At 35.6% G+C, this 21,494-nt stretch overlaps 1 protein-coding gene across 1 annotated transcript in view; it reads left to right on the forward strand.

Moving 5' to 3' along the window:
* The window catches only part of ODAD2 (outer dynein arm docking complex subunit 2), an 81,762-nt gene that overhangs the window by 48,320 nt on the left and 11,948 nt on the right, over positions 1–21,494 (forward strand). Inside the window, exons 17-18 of the mRNA XM_013130019.2 lie at positions 12,921–13,109; positions 13,684–13,905. Of these exons, the coding sequence (XP_012985473.2) occupies positions 12,921–13,109; positions 13,684–13,905 (411 nt within the window). The remainder of the gene's footprint in view (positions 1–12,920; positions 13,110–13,683; positions 13,906–21,494) is intronic.

Raw genomic sequence — 21,494 nt, forward strand, 5'->3', positions numbered from 1 at the left:
TTTTTCTTTGTTACCAAATGGGGTGTATACATTTCTCCTCAGTCAAGCTATGACTATACCTTCATTTCTCTTGAACAATAATCCTATATAACTGAATGTTAAAATATTACTTGATCTCAGTACTGAGGTAATACTTATTTTGTGTAAGACTCTGCAACCTGTAGTGCCAGAGTAGAACTGCACATTTCTAGAGCTTCCACTAAAAGCGCAATCAAGGACAGCTACTGAAATTATAGACTATGTGGATTTTTTTCTTGGATTTTACTTTTTTTTTTTTTCCCTGGGGGTATTTGATGAGTGTAAGCTATGTTCATCCTTAGTGTGGCTATCCTCCTTTCATCTCTCTTGGCTGCCTGCCCTAATGCTAATCTGTGACCCCACAAAGAGTTCTTTGTGTGAGTCTAAGGCAAAGTGGTACACTGAAGCAAACCTACCAATAATACCCTTTTCTCTGACACTGAGTGGAAAGAAATATGCATAAAGCAGTGATTATAGCTACACTGTGGAAGTGTAGTAACTATTTCTATCTGAATAAAATTTTGTTTTTTTTTATTCAAAGTTAATAATATTCAAGGACTTACATGGTCTTCCAAGAAGCACAGTTTGGTTTATGCAGTGCTAGATTCAAAAGCAATAATAAGTTTATGACTTTAAAAGGTTTATGTGCATTCTGGCTTTTCCAAGCCTTTACTTGGGACTGCAAACCATGTTTCAAATAGCCGTGATCTTGAAATCTGAATTTGTTTTCATTTTGTGTTATTTTGTGGAAGTTGTAATGGTTTTCTTTTGTAGTGTGGAGGTTCATTGATGTAATAGAACTTGTTAGTAGTATCAGAAACAAATTTTTCTTACCATTTATTACAGCATCCATTTTCTGCACAGACATTTTCTGTACTCATGAATACTTAAGTCCAACTTAAAGGTTAATTTCTTTAATATTTATAAAATCTTAGAAGATAATCTGTCATAATGATAGGGCTGTTGTCATAGCATGTGAGTATGTGATTCTCTGTCAAGCATTTACCATTTACCATAACCTGTTTCAGATTAGAAAGTCTACCATTTCTGTTTTACCATTAGGAGGATAAGAGTCACAAAAGTCCAAGACTTGAATTCTCAAGATGTTTAGGTGCTAGCTGGTTCTGAACTTTTGAGTCTAACTAGTTTGCCTGCTGTTAGCAATTTAAACTTGAAAAGGGAGCAGAATCCAAATTTCAATAACCCTAGATTATATAGGTGAAGAGTTACAGTATGGTAGCTGGTTCAAAGTACTTCCCATGGCATAGAATCGTATCAGTGTGGTATAGCTAAAGAACGTTTTTTGTTACAGCAGTATTATACAGGTTAGTGATATTTGATCCCTGACAGATCTGAGACTTTTTAAATAGAGGGTATAAATTGTACACTGTAGTACATAAACTGTTACAGCTCTGACAGGCATAATATTGATTTGGTATCAGTCGCCACTTCTGTATGCAGGATTAGTTTTAACTGGTTTTAGACTTTAAGAATTTATTGTAGAGTGAACATCTTATGGGTAGGCTGACAGTGATATAACTTGAGTGGTACAACTCTCCTAGGAAAATTTGCACAGCACTGAAAAGTGCTACTAGTGAATTATAGACAAATTTCTCATTATTTTCGATAAATCAGTTAATACATTTCTTTAAAATAAAAGACTTAAATAGACAAGGATGTCATTTATTCAAAGGGATTATCTTAATAGGAGCAGTTTCTTATTAATTAGTTCCTTACTTTCAAAAGGAAAAGTTACTACTGCAGGCACATGGTAATGACAAAATGTAAGTGCACGGTCCAAGAAACACAAATGATTATGAAAAATGGCTAAGAAAAGTCTACTCAAGTCTGTTGATGTTGGAACAGCAATATTTGGTTATGATGCTTCTTTGAAAAACAGTGTTTATAATGTTCTCGCAATGTACATCAGCCCAAACAGAAAAATTTACAGAAACTCTAAAAAGATGTTATTTGGGCTATTATAAAATTCATCCAAAGGCATAGTGCCAATAAGAGGAGCACTGCCAACTTAGGTTTGTATGAAAATACCTATTTCCTCACAGAGTAACCTTTAAATAGAATGTCTTGAAATAAATTTAAGAAAAAGGAAAAAGAAAAAGAGAAAAAAGAGAAAAAGAGAAAGAAACAGAAAATGTTGTAAGGGTTATTTTCCATCCCCATATTTAGTAGTTTTGGGTACAAACATTTGATTAGGAATGGTAATGTCAGGTGTCAATTTTTTTTCTGTCTTCTGTTGGTGCTTGCATATCAGCTTTCAACTTCCAGAGTTTCAGGTTTAGCTTTTGTTATAGCTACAACTGTGAAGGCTCTCTTAAAGAACTTCCGGAAGCCAGTTACGTATAAAGTCTATCAAAATAATTTCAGTAAACAGTCTGAGACTGGGGATTTGTAAGAAGAGAGAGAGAAAGTTACTCTATTTTCTTAAAACGTACTTGTAAAATGATATCTCATGCTTCTCTGACAAAGCATGATTCTCCCCCCACCCTCCAAACTATTGCATCCCTTTCAGCTCTGCAGTGGAATTTCATGGTTGTGATGAAGGATGATCAGCCATTTAAAATTGTCTGTGTATTTCCTACATATGGGGAAAAAGAATGTCCATGATGACACAAAATAAAGAAAAAAAGCCCAGAATTAAAACTAAAGTAGGTTTAAGAGGGAAGGGTCATGAGATGGGTATGTGTGGAGGTCAAGTAGCCTTCATTTACTGAAGAAGTATCATATACTGAGGAAGTGATTTCTACTGGAGCCAGCAGTCTGGAGTTAACCTGTGGGTGGAAAATATGCTGCTGATGACCCATGCTATTTAGGATTCTTACACAGATTTTGCTTGTTATGGAAATTTCAACATAACCATATGTATAAAACCGCAGAGAAGATTTCTCTACTAAAAGTAACAAAGAAATATAGTTGAACTTCGAATTTTTTCTGATATTTAACAAATAGTAAAATTATTTGCTCTTCTAGATAAATTAAGATGCTTTGTTTGCACATTTTGCTAATTTAAAACTGTAGTGTGCAAGGATCAGTCATGCCCATAATGCACACTCTTGTTCATTTGGTTTATATTTTAAAAATTTTACTTAAATAGTACCAATACATTTTTGTTTATGTACCACTCTGTGGTTAAGCCTATAATGTCAAAATTCCCTACTTGAATATGTACAGCATTTTCCAGTTTCTTTGTTTTCCTTGCTATGTTCCTTGCAATTCTATACAGATACCTTGGCACCTCAAACTCAGTGTTCTTACTACTCTTTCTATTTTCCTATTTGTTTTCTCTAGACATTAGCATTTTTAATATCAGTCATACCTACTTCTCTATATTTGATCTAATTTTTATGCAGTTGTTAATCCCTGGTATCTGGATGTAGACTTTCCGAATGATTAAGCATTTGTTATGAACTAAACTTCAAAAGAGTACTATAAGAGAGGGAAAAAAGGCCCCTCAGGCCTTCCAGAGCCCCAGAGTCCTTGGAGATTTAGGAAGCCCAGGAAGCCAGACCTGGCTTCATGAATCAGTTACTGGCTGCCTTTCTTGCCAGCGTACATGCAAAACCAGCCTGTCCAATGATTCTTGACACAGGCTGCCTAGTTTCATGAACCAACTATCTGGAGTTGTTTGAGCCTCCTATAGACACATTACCCTGGAGACCCTGAATGGACTGACATAAATTGCCCCGAAGTGCTAACAGTCTACAAATACAGGAGTCCAGTTCCTGTAAAATGCACAACCTGAAAGCTGAGAAGCAAAGGGAAACTAAGAATGTAACCCATATCTTTAACACTGGGGAGCCTGAGGTCTTAAGTTCCATGCAAAGCAGCTGCCTGAGAGCTTGGAGGCCATAAGGAGCCAAAAAGCTTAGGAGCTCCTGGAGACCTGGCTTTCCAGCTGTTTGGCAGCCCATCAGGCAAGAAGTCAGGGATTCTGTGAAAACCAGAAGCCAAGCAGCCTGGCAGGCTACTCACCAGCCATCTGGCTGACAAGAGAAAAGATGAAGAGACATGTTGGTAATTTAGCCTGCCTTTCTGCCTGGTTTCTGTCAAAACTTTTCAAGAAGTCGTTGTATTCTTATGGAAGGTTTTGGTTCCATTCCATTAGCATTTTCTGATGGAATACTGTTCCACTGGAAAATATTTGACCAGCTTTCCTTGCAGTTAGTTTATAATAGCTACACATGCTGGTCAACAGCTTGTCATGTAGCTCCTGTACTTTTAAATTATACTCGCTAATTGGATTTTAAACACCTGTAAAAAGTTTAAACCCCCTTCTCCTCCCAGTTTTTCTTTTTCATCTTTTCTTTGTTTTTCTTTCTTCTCCATCTCACTTTTTTCCTATCTTTACCCTCTCACTTGCCACATGGGACTTCCATAGATTTTAAGGCAAGAAAAGAGCACGGAGATCATCGTGTCTCATTTGCTGCATAACATAAACCAGAAAATTTCAAGCAATCATTTTATCTAGCACAGAAGCTTTTGATTGAACTATAGTGTATTTTATACTTCATGCTTGTTCAGATTCTGAGTGGTCTGTAATGGTAAGTGGTATATTATGATATGATTGCTTTCCTATATACCATTCAAATTTATGGAACAATGCCGGAGTTGCAAGGACACAAAGAATAATTGCTATAACAGTTTATTAGTTTGTATTGTCACTGCAGTGATTGTTTACTAGGCTGTCCTCAGAACATTCCAATATTGCTGTCTTGCATCTCTACAGTATTAAGCTACATACGCGTCCTGCCCTAGTGACCATCTTTACTGGAGACATTCTGAGGGTGTCTAGTTTGAGGGTGTAAACAGAAGCAGGTCAGAAGTTTTTGAATCTATAATGTTGGCTGTCCTACACTTGATTCTAATCTTTGGCAGATGTCTGACCTACAGTTCATTTTAAACTGTGGGTAAAATAAAGATGTAGTGTACCAGCTTCAGTCTAGTAATTATGGATGATAGTGTTTAAATCTGTCTGAATTACAGTACCAAAAATAAAAATACACTTGGCAACCAGCTAACCTGTCTAATAAAGGCATTAAACCTTTTTATATGGAGCAGTGAGGTTTTGGGGAGCAGCTCTCAGTCATGTATCCTTTTGTCCTTTACTGATCACCTTTTCCCCATAGGAAACCTTGCTAAGGAAGATAATCTCATTCTTGGAAACATTCAGTATGGCCTGGAATCTGTGTGAACTGATGCTGGTGGGCATTTGGCCTGCTGATCCATACCCACCCTCACTTTGGGTTATAGGACTTCCTATTCTGGCAGAGACACTACCCACATTGAGTTCCCCTAGGAATCCACTGGACCTATGCAAACTATTGTGAAGGGCCTTTGCAAACTCTAACAGGGGAAGATCAGGATAGATATAAACGAGAAGTTCTCTACTGGTCAGGTGGTGAGGCAGTGGAACAGACTCCCCAGAGAAGTGGTAAATGCTCCATCCATGGCAGTGTTCAAGGCCAGGCTGGATGAAGTCTTGGATGGCACGGTCTAATGTGTGGTGTCCCTGCCCATGGCAGGGGGGTTGGAACTAGATGATCTTAAGGTTCATTCCAACCCTAACCTATTTTTCTATAGTAGAGGTGACTATCTCATAAACATATTAATAGTTACAAGAAGAGTATTGGACACTTATTTGGATTCAATTCAATCCAAACCTGATGGAAACAAAGCCCAGCTTTTCCAGTAATTCAATGTTATTTGTTTCTCATACTTCCATTATTAAAATGCTTTTCAAAATACTCTAATGCAAATCATGACATTGTCTCTACCGTGGCCTCAAAGGACTTTGATAGTAGTAGTTTTACTGCTTCTGTGAAAAAAATTTAGATTTTGGCATTTACTCAGGACTGAACTTCAGTGACAGTTTAGAGGAGGGGAAGAAAATGTAGGTGGAGGCCAACAGACTGAAAAGCAAGAAAAACAATAGACAAAAGGACTATTAGAAGTTGTATGAGTGAATATGTACACTTCTTTTCCCCCCCACCATCTTTTTAGAGAACATGCATTGCATGCTTTCTTAGGCTGTACACTTGGCTAATGGACTTTGCTTTTGTTTCTTGAAACTATGAATAGCAATATACTTGCCAAGTATTTAACTGTGTGGTGATCAAATCCTGAAGAGTCAGGGGTAAGGAATTGTGTTCTCCTGGGCTACAGAGTAGCATCAGAGCCATATTAAAGCTACTCTGCTTTCCCACTCTGGCTTTAGGTGCTTCAGTGAGGTGAAGAGGACAGGAAAATCCATGTTGCTTGTCTGCTGTTGTTTTTATACAATATATACATGTTGTTTTTATACATTATATTTTTATACAATATATTGTATTTGCCCAACACAGAAGAAAATTTGTGAGATGTAGTGAGTTAGTCTCATCTTACAAGATGTTTCTTCATCTGTTCTGCTACAGTGGAATTCTCCACAGCTGTATAGACAGGAATAAAATTAGCCTTCAAATATAAATAAATTGGATTAATGTTACCGTTGAGTTGTTTAATAAGAAAAATTAATAGAAAGTCCATTATATAAATTGTGTGTTTCCCTTTTAATTGAACAACTATAATATAGAAGTTTATTTGTTTCATTTCTTCATTTTGAATTTTAAATTTCAGAGTGCTTTAGGATGCTAAGTGACTCTGTTGGCAATAGGGGATGGAAATGAACAGCTTCCTTCATTGAAGAAAACGTGGTTTAAAGATTACTCTTGATAACTAGAATTTATTTGCACAGCAATGCCATCACTTTTTTAGGCAAAAGCAATTCAACTTGACAAATTAGCTTTGACACGTTAAGCTTTTTAAGAAGTTCTAAGAGTGAAATACTACTTATTTTAGTGGAGAAACTTTCATCTTTACAAGTGGAGTATTTTTAAAAATAAACACAAAGTGTTTTTGTAATACAGTGGTTGGCTTTAAGTCTTTCATATAAAGAAACCAGTATTCACTTTGGAAAAAACAAGAAAGGAATTCAGTTACAAAAGAATTCAGTAATTCTTTCACAAGAACTGTATATCTCAAGTTCGAAGAATTTTATTTACTTAATGAAAATAACCACAAAAAAATATAATGACAAGAGAACTCAAAAATCCTGAATGTTTTCCTTGTATAAACACCGTGAAGATCAAGTGATTTTTCCAAATCTGTCTTTCTGCAATTATCATAATGTTTTCTGCTCCTAATTAAAGAAAATGTGTGAAGCTTGTCTATCTTACAGTATTTCTGCTCTTGGCAGAAGCTAATGTTGAAATAAGTGAAAAGGAAAATTAACTGAATTTTTAACTGTAATAGTCATGCAGTGATTAAAGAGTAGCAGGATGAGGCTGTTGTTAGCACAACAGGTAACTTGCCCTCAGAATTCATGCTAGATTTTTTTTTTAACTGCTTGAGATTGCAAACTTTTCTCTTTTAATGCAATTTTTAAATAAATAGCATTTATCATACTTTCTGAGGATAAAAACTTGCTGTCCACTAGTTAGAAGACATGGTCATGTGAAGTCATGAAAAATCGTGTTATCTCTTCCTGTCTTCTTCAGCCACTTAAAATGTAGTTAAACAATCTGTATTTTTTTCATATCTGTCACCTCAGGTTAAATATTACATTAAAAATTATTAAAACAATGAAGATTAAAATGAACATATTTCCTGCTAATGTGGTAAACTGCTCTTGCTTCCCCCGTTCCCCCCCCCCCCCCCCCGCCAGTTTTTAGAAACATTTTTATTGCTTCTCTAAATGTTTGCAATTGGCTTCTTATTTTGTTTATCTCAGGAAATATTAAAACAGAAGCATTCAGCCTATCATTAACACATGCACTCAGATGTGTACAATAACATTATCTGTTTTCTTGCTTATTAGTGATTTTTATCAATATTTTTATCTAGAAAGGGTGTTTCTTAGGCTTTATTCTTACCATACCATTTTTTAACTAAGGCTGATTAGCCTTACTAATAAGTAAGGTTTCGGCCCAACAGGTAAGGGGAAAAAAGAAATTACCTAAATTCCCTTAAATGCATTTTCCTTTTCTTTCAAGTTGTTGTTTGTATAGATGTATACGAAGATGTACTCTAAGCTTTTCAAAATACTGGTTTGTTGAATAACTTCGTATGTAATGTGTAGCCAGTATCAGGTTGGAAATGGAATACTTTCGCCTTCAGTTGCAATAGCAAAATAATGTTATTACCTAATGCCAAACAACACAGACTTTGAAACAACGCCATTTACATATCTGCAGGGAGGCTTAAGGACTACAGGTAAATATGAATGCTTAACACACACTAATAGCCTGAAATGACAAACCCTTTGTGTTTAGAGCACAACATATTACCCTATTTAGAACACAACAATTAATTTAGAAGGTGGAATTTAAAGATTGTATTTTTTCTTGTGTGAACCAAAAAAATAAAAAAATATTTCCAAAGACAAGTTATAGGTTTTCTTCTCTTATGTGACAAAATAAGTATAGATGAAAATGCCTGAGAGTATCTGGAAACTAAAATCGCAGAACCACTTTAGGTTTTATAGCATGAACAGCTATATGATCATTAATACAAGAATACACAAAGAGCATAGATTCTGAAGAATTAAATCCAGATCTCCGTAATCACAGGCACAACTTCATATAATTTCTTCTTTAAACATCTTTAATGTATGGCAATTTTATATAATAAATACACATCTTTCAGTAAAAAAAAAAATTAACCCCAAAACAACCCCCAAATCCCCCCCCCCCCAAAACAACAACCCCGTCCCCTCTCCCCAGCATGAGTAGAAATTTACTGTGCAAAGCAAGTACGTGGTTTTGCTAAATGACACCAGAAAGATTGCATTTGTTGTTTAAATTTCTTTGGGGGAAAAAAGAAAATTTGTACATAACAGAATGGATTTTAAAGCTCTCATTTCAGTCCAACTTTCTCTTCATTGTTCTTCAAATTTCTTACTTTGTTTTTCTCTTTGTCTTAAACAGACCACCAGACTACACCCACAATCACATTTAGGAAACTTTCCTGACATGTGGTTTCTGCAGTTTCCCTCTGCTTTTCATCACTGTTTGAAGGTTCTGTCCTTGTGTTTAGCTGGTTTCACAGATGATTATTGACGCTCTTTTCTTTTACTTACTGCTAAATTGTTTCTATATTATTCCATCAGTTTGATTGGACTGTGCTCCTTTATAAAATGTGGAAAATATAAGCTTGTCAGGAAAGAAATTTAAAAAAGTAGGGATATTAACACCTGGAAAGAAAATATGCAAGGTAAGAAAATATAAAATGTACATACTAGTTTGCTGAGATACAGGTTATCCTATCTCTTCATGAAACATCTTTCAAGAGCACAAATAATACAGATATCTGAACCATGAAGAAAAGCAGAATCATTTTAATATATAGCAGGGCACCTTTCAGCTCTTAGACAATTCTCTGTAAAGTTTACCTGTTGAACAGAAGCCTTTCCCATTTGTTGAGCTCTTATTTAGACACAAGAAATGAACACATCTGTAGTAACTGTAAGGAATTGAGCTAAATGTAAAATACCTTATTTTCTTTCCTTCTGTATCTAGTCATGTAGCTGTCTATCCCCCCACTATATATAGGTAAGAAATTTCTGTGTGGCAATCTTTTTCTGAAACCCATAATCTACCACCTTTGGTCAAATTTTAATATTTCAAGACAGACATGAAAAGCGGTTCTGAGGAGTATTGTTTTTATTCAGGTGATTGTAGATACTTTTACATTGTTGTATGCATGCACTAACAATGACAGAGAAACTTTTATGCTAGCGTATTCTTGGGAAACACTGTAAACCCACCTCCCTATAAAGGTAGTTCACATGGTAGTAGACATGGCAGAGCATTGCCTTTCCTTCTCTGTTTCTCTCAGCTGCTTCTCTGAGTCACAAACCTGTATTGTCCTTTCACATAACCATTTAGATTTTTAGAAGGACCTCTGATATATGTTATTCTAGGTTTTATAGGACTTCAACATGAAGTTTGCTCTCGGGTACTACTCTTCTTCCACATGCTTCAGCTTCTGATTTAGACTCTCACACTGTATGGCTTTAACCTCTCCCTTCCAATCTCAAGAATTGCACTGCCTGTGGTGGGAAATATTTTGTTCTTGATGGGACTACCCACTGCTTGTCCTTTCTGTGAGAAAGAAACATCACAGCTAAGAGCTCTGTATAGCATTTAGACCCAGAACTTAAAGCGATGAACTGCATCATTATCTTCTGGAATTTTTGTTTACCAAGCCCATGAACAATCTGATAGATTTGCTCAGCAAAGCTAACACAATACAGTTGGACACTACTTGGTTCATAAATCAGCTCCCAAAAAGAAATAAATATAATCAAAACCATTCTTTGTCTCAGGGTCACTCCCTAGCCCTAGGAAAGTTTACTATCCAGCTTTGCACTTTCATGAAGTCCTAAGACCTTTTAGTCCAGATGAATTTCAGGAGAGTGTCTGGTAGTTCTTATTGAAAGTTTTCCTATTGACCTGTTGAAAGAAGCAGATAAAAGTAAGTCCACTTGCAGACCTTCCTTTCCGTCTCTGCACATTTACCATCACTGATGTGCACAGGCTAAAATTCCTTTTACAGAGTTGCTGCTAGCCACTTGGCCAGTCAGTTTTACTCTCTTTCCAGGGTAATAATAGTTTAACACCAGGCCATCCAATGCCATCTGCAGATGTGCCACCATGGTGACACCAAGAATCTCCTCTCGCCTATCCTAACTATTCTATGATTCTATTCTCTATTCCTGTTTTCATTACCCTTTTTGAAGGGTATGATTTGGGCTCTACTGGCATACTTCTAGTAAATAGTTCCATAAAAACTAGGTGACCATCAAAAAACACCTGAAGTACTTGCCCACAGTGGTTTCTGACTCGTATCTATTTTGTAATAAATAGTCCATGTGCTTAAGTCTTGTTTTTTTACAGAAAACCTTAAGTTAGCCATAATTAAGTCATTTGCTAGTTTATATATTCATTGGGCAAAGTACTTCAAGAGAACCATTCATCTTTCCAGATCCACATCTGAAAGGTTGAAAATATAGCAAATAATGCCAGGGTGGATTATAGATTGTATAAAGAAGTCCTGATAAAACACAAATACCTATGCTTGGTATAGATATTCACTCAACTAAAGTAATTGATAGGCCCATTCAAGTAGAAATAGTGATTTTTCCAGATGACATTGGAATACTTGATATCTTCAGGCTAGGCACTTGAAGTTCCATAGAATCCTAGAATAGTTAGGGTTGGAAAGGACCTCAGGATCATCTAGTTCCAACCCCCTGCCATGGGCAGGAATGCCTCACCCTAGACCATGTGCCCAAGACTCTGTCCAACCTGGCCTTGAACACAACACTGCCAGGTATGGAACGTTTACAACTCTTTGGTAAGTGACTATGTAACTTAATCAGTTAAGAATTTGTGCTTAAACAAAACTTAAGAGGTATACCCCACATACTTGTAAGGGTACATGAAGTACTGTATGCTGTGTGTCACTTTATCAGGTACTGCCAGTTCCTCTTTGCTTGGAGCATCAAAATGGATTCCATACCTGTTCAGTCACACACTGCCAAAACTGCTCTTTTTCTCTGTTTTACCCATTGACATATAAACATGGGCTTGATAACTTGAGTTCAATAATAAACACAAGACTGTGAGACCAGCCAGTGATCTGTCAGAACAAAGATTCACTAACACAGGATTGTTTCTCATACTAGTCCATAAGGAAGTAGTCTCATACTAAGTCTAAGGAAAGGTAGAACAGGGCAAACTTGTGGCTATGGTTTCCTCACTGGGATGCTCTTCTACCTTCAAGAAATCTGTGACTCAAGAACTTTCCAAATCAGAGAGAATACTTTTATGCTGTATAATTGATAATGGATTTTTCCCCCCTATGCATCTGTATAGTTAATTTTGTTAATTTAATAATGCGTAAACTTCTAACAGCCACTGCAATCCAGCTCCAAGGACTTCAATATCTGAATTATGCTTTGTTTGAAAATAACCCTGTTTATCTGATGCTCCCAGTTCTTATCCTGGAAGAGAGATCTTTGTGTGTCCTTTCCATTCTACTCAAGATTCTATACACCTCTATAATACCTCTTGTCGTTTATTACCTTGAATGTCCTAGTTGGTTAGTCATTCCTTCTACAGAGCAGTTCCCTATCTTTGATTATTCTTGTTGTCTGTAAGCCTTGTCTAATTTTACTATAACTTTTTCAGGATGGAAAAGGTGGACCACATCTGGATTCTGTATTCATGATCAGGAGTTTGTGTCCTTTAGTTACATTTTACATGATTGTTCATACTCTGAGGTGCACCATGGTTCTCCAACGGTTCTCCCACAGTTGTCATGACTTCTGTAACCTTCCCTCTTAAATATTCCTAAATACTCATTGGCACTGCTACCAGAAAATATTACCACTCATTTATTTTAGCTGTCAGACTTAATATAGGAAATAGAAGACACTATGAGAGCCTAAACAGGGGTGTCTGTTGCTGCTTTAGATGTCCTAAGGTATGTGTGGCACCCTTCAGGCCAATGTAATACAGTGAATAATGGTGATTTGCACCCTTCTGGAGTGACAGCTTGAGGCCATAAAGAATACCTTGCTTAAACATGACACTTGTGGTATCTAAAGTCACACTAGATAATCTTTATTTAAGCATTGAATTTCTGCCTAGATGGTGGTGTGTAAGACAGTCTAACTCTTCTATGTCAACTAAGAGAGCTGTGTTCTGAATTAATCATATTTCTTTGTGAACAAAGCACAGCAATAGATGCAGTTGTGAATATATCGTGCCAGTCTCTTTTTTAATGTTTGCATGTATGTACAGATTCAATATTTAAAAATAATTTCTCTTTTAATTCTCATTAAGGATGCTGGGGAAATGGTTCGATCTTTTGTTGGTGGCTTGGAACTTGTAGTCAATTTGCTAAAATCAAAGAATAAAGAAGTTTTAGCAAGTATATGTGGAGCCATTACAAATATAGCTAAAGACGAAGAAAATTTAGCTATTTTAACCGATCATGGAGTCGTCCCTCTGTTGTCAAAACTAGCAAACACAGTAAGTAACATCTAAACATATTATACTAAGTATATGAACTCTTATGAAAGGTTGCATTATACCCAACTAAAAGGTTATGACAAAAGCAGAAGACTCTGTAGCAGCTGCAAGGAAAAACTGTGTGTAGCTCATGTACTTTAGGCATGAAAACACTCTGTGGCTGGTACTAAAACTGCTTTGGAAGATGAGCTTAGTTTTAATAGCCCTAGTTGCTTAGTACTGCTTTTGAGAGATGCAGCTGCTGTATGAAAAAAGCACAAAGTATTGAGAGAGCAATAAATCTGAACCATGCAAAGAATCTCAGTGATGGGTCTGTATGTTAAATTTTAATGCTTATCTTAACTAATTTCCAGTCAGTCTAAAAGCACCTTTGAAATAATAAAAAAATTCACAGCACTTCCTTTAGAGAGAATAGTAAGGGACTACCAGCTCCATGTCTTACAGCTTTCATTAGTTTTTGATACTATTTCATAGGATGCCTTAAAGACGTTTGAGAATACAATTCTGGTTTTCTAAGAAATTCTTGTTATATTATGTTGTCTTTAATGTATTATTTTTTTTTTACCTTCCTCAGAACAATGACAAGTTAAGACGTCACTTAGCAGAGGCCATTTCCAACTGTTGCATGTGGGGGAGAAATAGAGTTGCCTTTGGAGAGTCCAATGCTGTAGCTCCTTTAGTACGTTACTTGAGGTCAAATGATCCATCAGTTCACAGAGCTACAGCTCAGGCTTTATGTCAGCTTTCAGAGGATCCCAACAACTGTATAACCATGCATGAAAATGGAGTGGTGAAGGTGAGGTGAAATTTTTTTCTTATTTGGAGTTCAGATAATCAAAGGGGCTTGGTATGGTCAAGAGAAGAGATCTTTCATTTGAAATAGTTCTTGAATACGGCTGTGTACCTCATATTTTCTGAACTTCATTCTTGAGTATGAATTGAGTTGAGTAATGAATTAGGAAACCATATTTTAGTGCTAAAGATACTATAGTTACGTGATTGTTGGGAATGGAAATATGAACTGGACATTCACCTCTATAGTGCATGACTCTGACTCAATCAGTAGTGACATCAGTCACATCAGCATTTTGTTATTCCCAAGTGACTTGTGCAAAAGAAGTTGTGTTATCTTAATGGATAGTTTCCTAGTATGGCAGAAAGTCACTTAAGAACAGCGAGTAACTGAATCTGGGGACAAAACAAGACAGAATAATGCAAAAGCTTAGTTTACCAGCAGTTGTTTAAATGAATTCTGCAGATACTTATACAATTTCTTATTTTAGTGGTTAATTATGAGCATCTTCTGCAAAGACCTTACTTTAGAGAGAATTTTTCTCTCAAAAAGATTTGTTTAGCAAAGTTTTATCTCCCTAGTTAAAGTCAGAAGAATTATCCCTTTGGCAGAGAAGAGATAAGGATTATGGCCTTAGAGGTGGAGATGATAGGAGTTCTTAATTTTCATAAATTTCCTGAAAAATTCACCAATACACAGACTTTTCATTTTACTTTGTGTTCGGGTAAACATATTGAAAGTAAGTGTTGACTTACGGTGCAGTGTTGTTAATGTTGAATTTATGCCTGCAGTAATGATACTGCACCTTATTGTGAGCCATTTCAATTCTGGTGCATTGATAACACACACAGAAAGTCTGATGCTTCAGGGAAACATTTCCTCTGCATGAATGACACAGTTACTAAGAGCTTGAACAGCTCATCAGAGACTTTCTCAAAGCATCATACTTTCTGACCGTTCACTGAGCAATAGGTATATACATGTTTCTGTCCAGGAAACCAGGAATAAAAACATATAGAGAAAGTAATTTCAGCCAGATTCTTGTATTTCACATTTTGCCACTGCTGCAAACAGTATTTGCTAATCACTTTGCCACTGCTGCAAACAATATTTGCTAATCACAAAAGAACAGGTATATGCACACAGTTGTGAGAGAAGTATTCCAATTTTTTACCTAGTTGTAACTGCACCCAAAATACATTCAGTTTTCTCAAGCAATGGTATGTGACAAAAAGGTTGGGAAATAACTGGTGTATATCAATTGCCATGTGAAATTCTGAGTAGATAAACATGGTGATTTGGGAGGAAGTTTAGAAACAAAATTTCATAAAGTTTTTCATATATGTTCAGTTCCACACTCAATGTTCTTATGACTGGGAATGAAACAATGGTTATGATCTGTGACAGATGGATCAATGCTTTTTTTCTACCAAACACCAGAGAACATTTCCTCTTTCTGAAGTAAAAATTCATGGCTGTGCTGGAAAAGAGATTTATATTTTCAGATACCCTGTAATGACATGTGGGACACTAGAAAGCAGGAGACATTTTTAGATATCAGATTAAGGAACAGGCTTTGACCTGAATTCAAAATTGGAGATAGCTGTGTCCACAGACTAAGGGAGAAGAGAAATCCAGTAGGGGATTGACAGTTTATAGCCAAGATAAGTAGCAGTACCAGGCAATGTTCTTCACATTTGGAGTCTGTCACAATTAGAGGGAACTAAAAAAGGAAAAGTTGCAGACAACTGGAAGCCGCCATTACCAGATTCTTCATAGAAACAGCCGAAATTCCCTTTTAAAATGTTGCTGTTGAAAAAGAACAAAGTTGTCCACCTATAGCTGACTGTTGCTGAAGCCTTAGAACAATCAAGCTTGTTCATGAAAAGTCTCCAACTGCCCACTAAAGAGCACAGAATTTTTTATAGGGATGCTCTTTTGAGATGAATTGTAGAAAGACTGTTCTGCAAGGCACACACAGATGAGGAAGTGCAATGACTTTAGTAGTGAAAAAAATAGTCTAAACATGTTTTAAAGGAAGAATTGAAGTCATCTGAGGATTCTGAAGGAATATTTACATAAGTGTCCTAGAGACCATGTCATTGTGTCAAACTAATACTAATCAGTAATACCAGTGATTCTCTGTGTCACACGTTTTCTTGGTTGTATCGGCAAGCTATAAATTGGGATATGCTTCTAAAGTGAGTGAGTGAGGATAGTGGTGTGCATAGGCATTTATGAAATTGCTCATACTATACATTCTAAAAGACTTCAGATATTTTAAAAGATTCAAAGTATATACAAGTGAAAAACATTAAACTGATTAATGAATAAAGATGAAAGGTAATCTATAGTGGAAGTTAATTTCTGCTTTCTAAGTAGTACAAAGGATTTGGTTTTGTGGAATATCATTATTATTTTTGTGTGAAGAAGGCGTGGGAAGTTTGAATGGCCTCATCACCTATAGAGTTTAGGCAAGTCTTTTATTAGGAAGCTAATGAGACCTCTACCGAGAATATTAAGTAATGAAAAAATAAGAACAAGGGAAAATAAGCACCCACAGTCAGCCTGTGGAAGAACAAAATTCATCGAAGTCATAGTTGATCTTAACTTTCAATGTTTACACTGTGGACATGCCAATCTGCAATAGTCACACGAATTCCTCATAACAGTCAAGGAACAGGAATAGATTCTTCGCTGTGTTTCACCTATTCTAAATTTTGACATTTATGCAAAGGCAAGGCACCTCAGCCGTAACTGGCAGTATTTTCTGGTCTACTTTGGCTATCATGGGAGTGCAGGTTCAAAGTTCAGATCTGCAAACTACATTGTAGGTATCTATGTTTAATAGGGTGAATTCCATCCCAAAGCAGTGGAGAATGTGTTTAAATGAATATACAGTCCAGTTCATTATTAGATAGGAATTACAGAATTCTGAATAATAGTGCAATAAGAAAGAGCTTTTAAAAAAATGATTTCTTCTTTTTCCAAAAAAATACAGATGAGATGCATCTATATGCTATGATCATGATGAAACACTATCTGCCTAGCAGTAACTGAAACACACTTTGAACATAATCTAATGGAGCTAGACATTTTAAATTAGTCAATCTAACTAACTTTGAATCCAGGGATTCCAAAAAAGATCTTTGGAGTATTAAGGATGTATTCCTTTCATCTAACTTTGGCCACTTTTAGGTATGGAGTTTAAAGTAGTCTACAACACCTGTAGTTAATGGAAAGAGAAAAAGGAACTGCAGACTTGTCCTAGATGAAGTTAGATGCCCAAGATACCTGGAACAGACTTATGAAAGTGCCTAGTTTTCTCCACTGAGTAGAGAAAAGACCTGGGTGACTAGCTCAGACTAAACAGCTAGCTTTCAGACAGCTGAATTTAAATTAATATCTTTCTGAATGTTGATTTTCAACAAGCTTGCTGTACAGGGGAAGTTGTAGGGCTGGAAGAAAGTTAATGCACCAGTATTTAAAAAGCCTAGATAAGATTTTAGGCAGGTACACGGGACACTACTCTTGTGATAAATAATCATAGGTACATACATTATAATACTAGAAAGGGTCATTTTAATGATCTAGTCTGACTAGCCTTGCTCATACAAACCAGAGACATTGCTTCAATTTATTTCTGTTTGGAATAGAGTATATCTTTTAGAAAAACACTGACTCTTTACTTAAAAAATTCCAGTGATGGAAAATCCAATAGAGCCATCATAACTTGTTCCAGTAGTTAAATACCTTCCCCATAAAAACATTTGCACCATATTTGTAGCCTAAGGTTTGTCTAGCTTTATCTTATGCAATTACATGTATGATACTGTTGCTTGGTAAACTGGAAAGCCCTACATTGCTGCTACTCTCATACACATTCTTATTGAGTAAGATCAAATACTTGTCACGTTGTAATCTTTTTAATTAGTTAAGCAAGTGTAATCTCTGATGGAAATCTTTTTCATTCTTTGATCGTATTCGTATGTCAGTTCTGATTTTTTTATTTTTGAACTTCCCTTTTGGACTGAATTTCAACATACTTCAGAACAGAATTTGGTATTCCAGTAATATCTGTATGAATACTTGAAACAGGTAAAATAACTTCTCTGTTTCTGTATAAGCTCTGTTTGAACTTCAGAGATTTTCATTATTCTGTTTGCCCACAGTATTGCCCTCAAAGTTTATATTAGACCAGCTTTCTACTTTGACTTCTATGTCTTTTTGGAAACTGTTCCCCAGGTTAGACGTTTGCATGCTATAATGTTGGCCTTCATACACAGCAGTTAAATTAGGTAATATTGTTAATGTAAATCACCAGTGAATTTAGACCTTGTGATATAAGTCAATTTTTTTTTTGTCAAGAGACTTTATAAAAGTCAGATGAGTTTGCTCTCATTTTTGTAAGAATAATTCATGATTTAAAAGCAGCCACAAAATTTATTCAAGCATTTTATTGTTTTAGAAAGGAAAATTTTAAGAAACAAACTCATTGACTCTTTTTGTACTGCCTTTAAAACTAAATATTGCTTCTCCACAATGGAGGATTTCAGGCTGAGCAGAGATAAGATTCATTAGACACAGACACTCCTTCATGACTGAAGTTTTTCACTAGCTGAGAAAGTGGTAAATACTTTTGAATTCTGTAGATGCAAATGGATTAAGGCCTGCAAAAAGAATATCAGTGTCTTTGATTGCAAACAATGAAACTAAAAAATGCTTTTTCTGCTTGCCAATGAAATGATGCATTTGCAAGTACCTGTTCAGATGGTACATAACTATTCTAAAGCATTTACAAAATCTTCCCAGTGTCGCATTTATGAAATCTTACCAGTGTCTCATATGAAGATTTCTTGATGTTCTGACTTAAAATTTGTGCTCAGATTCTGGACTAATTGTATAATAAAAAGTAAAGGTGGGGTTTTTTTCTATTTATTAATTTATTTTTGTGTAATGTGATGATACATAAAGCCATTGATCACAGATAGGTAGCTTGCTTTGCTGGGACAGATATATACTTATAGAGGAAGAACACTCCAGAAAACTTTAAATTAAATGTAGCATGCAAAAAGGCAGAGGTGAATAAACATGAATAGAGTGATAGAGTAAAAAAATAAAATACTTGTATTATTGATCATATTTCATAGCTCAAGCAAACCAAGATACAATTACTGTTAATTCATAGCTACAACTCAATTATAGTAAGTAAAACATAAACACCAAACATTGTAAGTTTATTGTGAAAACCACGGACCACTGGATAGTACCAGTCACCCAGACTTTAAGGCTTTTATACCATATGGGAACCATAACTGGTGCTGTTGGCAGTTTTTTGCATGTGTATGTCTGCTGAAGACTACACAAAGTCAGAGTAAATTAGCCTCTGTTGAGCTCTGCATTGTTCTGAGCTGCTTTTAGTATCTAAACAAGTTGTTTAAATACAGTATTGCTGCGGTGCGCTATGAACAAGTCCATTTTCTCACACTTTTCTTCCATTATACATACAGAATTATTCTGGGGCTTGAGGAAGCATTAACTTAATGATTACAGGACATATATGGAATGCAGAAGATCAGATTTTCCATTCACTTTCTGAATTTTTTAATATTGTGTCTATCCAACCTACCAGTGCATAAAATTGACCTTTAGCCTTACTCTGTCATCTGCTTTATTGAATTACTTGCACAACATCGAAGTGCTCCATTTTCTTAATGTTATGAAATATTAATAGATGTCTTCTAGAATATCAATTGTAGTTTATAGGAACTTCACTGGGGACGCTAATCCATCAGATTTGTTCCTCTCTTCTCATCAGACTATAGTATCAAGAGATGCATGAGGTTTTTTTCAGTCTGTGTTTTGCTTGGGGTTTTTTTTTCTGTGGGGAGGGGACAATGAAAGCTATAATGATTTTCTGAATTCTATGGTAAATTCATAATAGGTGTCCATGGTTTTTTGAGTTCTTTTCTTAGTGGTAGAAAGGTTAATCACATGTAGGCTCTTCCATTCCTCCTAATCTAAGATATAAAACCAGTTGGTTTCACTATGATTTATAAAAGTTATTGTAAAATTTAGTTTTAACATTTGGTGAGTTCTTTTATACTTTATTATAATGACTGTATTAAAAATATATGTTGTGTATTTTATCGTGCAGAGCTTACAGAATATTAGTTATTGTTTGTTAAAGTCATAAAAAGAAGTTTTGGCTAACCTTTTTAGGTGAAAAGACTTTCATAAGACCATATTTTTGAAATAAATAGATGTGAATTACAAAATATGGATGACAATTGCTGCTTTTTTCTACTAAACACATTCTAAAAAACCTTTTTGCCACAAACCATATATATATGGATTTTAGAATATAAAATACAGAAGTATCAGCGCCTGCTCTTTAGGAGCATTTGGCTGAGGTTGGTTGTTTTTTGTGGGAGGCCTTTGGTGAGAACAATGAATGCAGAATATAGAGTTTTACATTATGAAATAAGGTTTAAGATAAGATCTTTATAAATCCATCCAAAATATTTTGTATAATGTCTCTACAATAATATTATCAGATATAATAGCATGTATTTGCATATTTAGATTTTCATATTTGTATTTTAAGTTTAGAAGATCCCACTTGTTAGTTGCCATAGTTGGCTCTATTCAGGTTCCACAGCTCAGGCTGTAGATACAGCATTTGGCACATGCTCCAAGCTGATGCCTGTTGCTTTTTGTAAATTAGTTGTTACAGTTCTTGAATGTCAAGAAAGAGAGTACTAGACGGCAAAATTTCTTCATGCCTTTTGTCTACAGGAAGTATGCCCAATCCCTTCACCCACAAATATATTGATCACATCATACTTCAAAATTTCAGATATAAAATGTTCCATGAACTAAGTCTAATACTGGCATATTTTGTTTGATGTCAGAAGGATTCATGAAAAGCGACAATGTTACACCACTGCAATTTCTATTGTATTAGCAACTGGCAGGTGTGAACATTTTCCTTACAGTTTCAGCTCCAGAAAGTAGAAACCGGTAAGCCTTTGCCTTCATAATAAGCAACATTTCACCATTCATAATGTAGGCATACTTGCATGTAAAACATTTTGCTTTTGCACAGTTGCCAAAGGTAATGAAGTTTGGCTTCAGTGTAGATTAAGCCTCAGACTTTAAATTGTTTTTCAAAATTTCACATTACCAAAGTTTATGATACATAGCAAGTGTTCTGTTAAAATCTGGCTGATCCTGGATGGGAAAAAACAGCCACCTAAGGGAGATCAGCTTATCTTTGCCCAAATACTGTGCTTCAGAAGGCCTCTAATTTAGTAACGTTTGGATAACAAACCTAGAGGCTGGCATAAAGCTCCTCTTGGCACATTTTAAACATCTTTTAGTCTTATAAAAAGAAGCTTGTCCCACTAAGCTGTAGGTTTATTGGAGCTGCTTAACAGTAGCTGTGGCCTGCAGCTCTCTCAGTGATAAATGAGCCGCTTCAAATAAGTGCAATTGCAGCCAATTGTACAGAAGGAATCATTAAAAAAAAAAATTTACACAGACATTTTTGAAGCTTAAAAATGCACAAACAAAGTGTGTTTAACAGAAAT

This window comes from Melopsittacus undulatus, chromosome 1 (assembly GCF_012275295.1).
Source record: "Melopsittacus undulatus isolate bMelUnd1 chromosome 1, bMelUnd1.mat.Z, whole genome shotgun sequence".
NCBI lineage: Eukaryota > Metazoa > Chordata > Aves > Psittaciformes > Psittaculidae > Melopsittacus > Melopsittacus undulatus.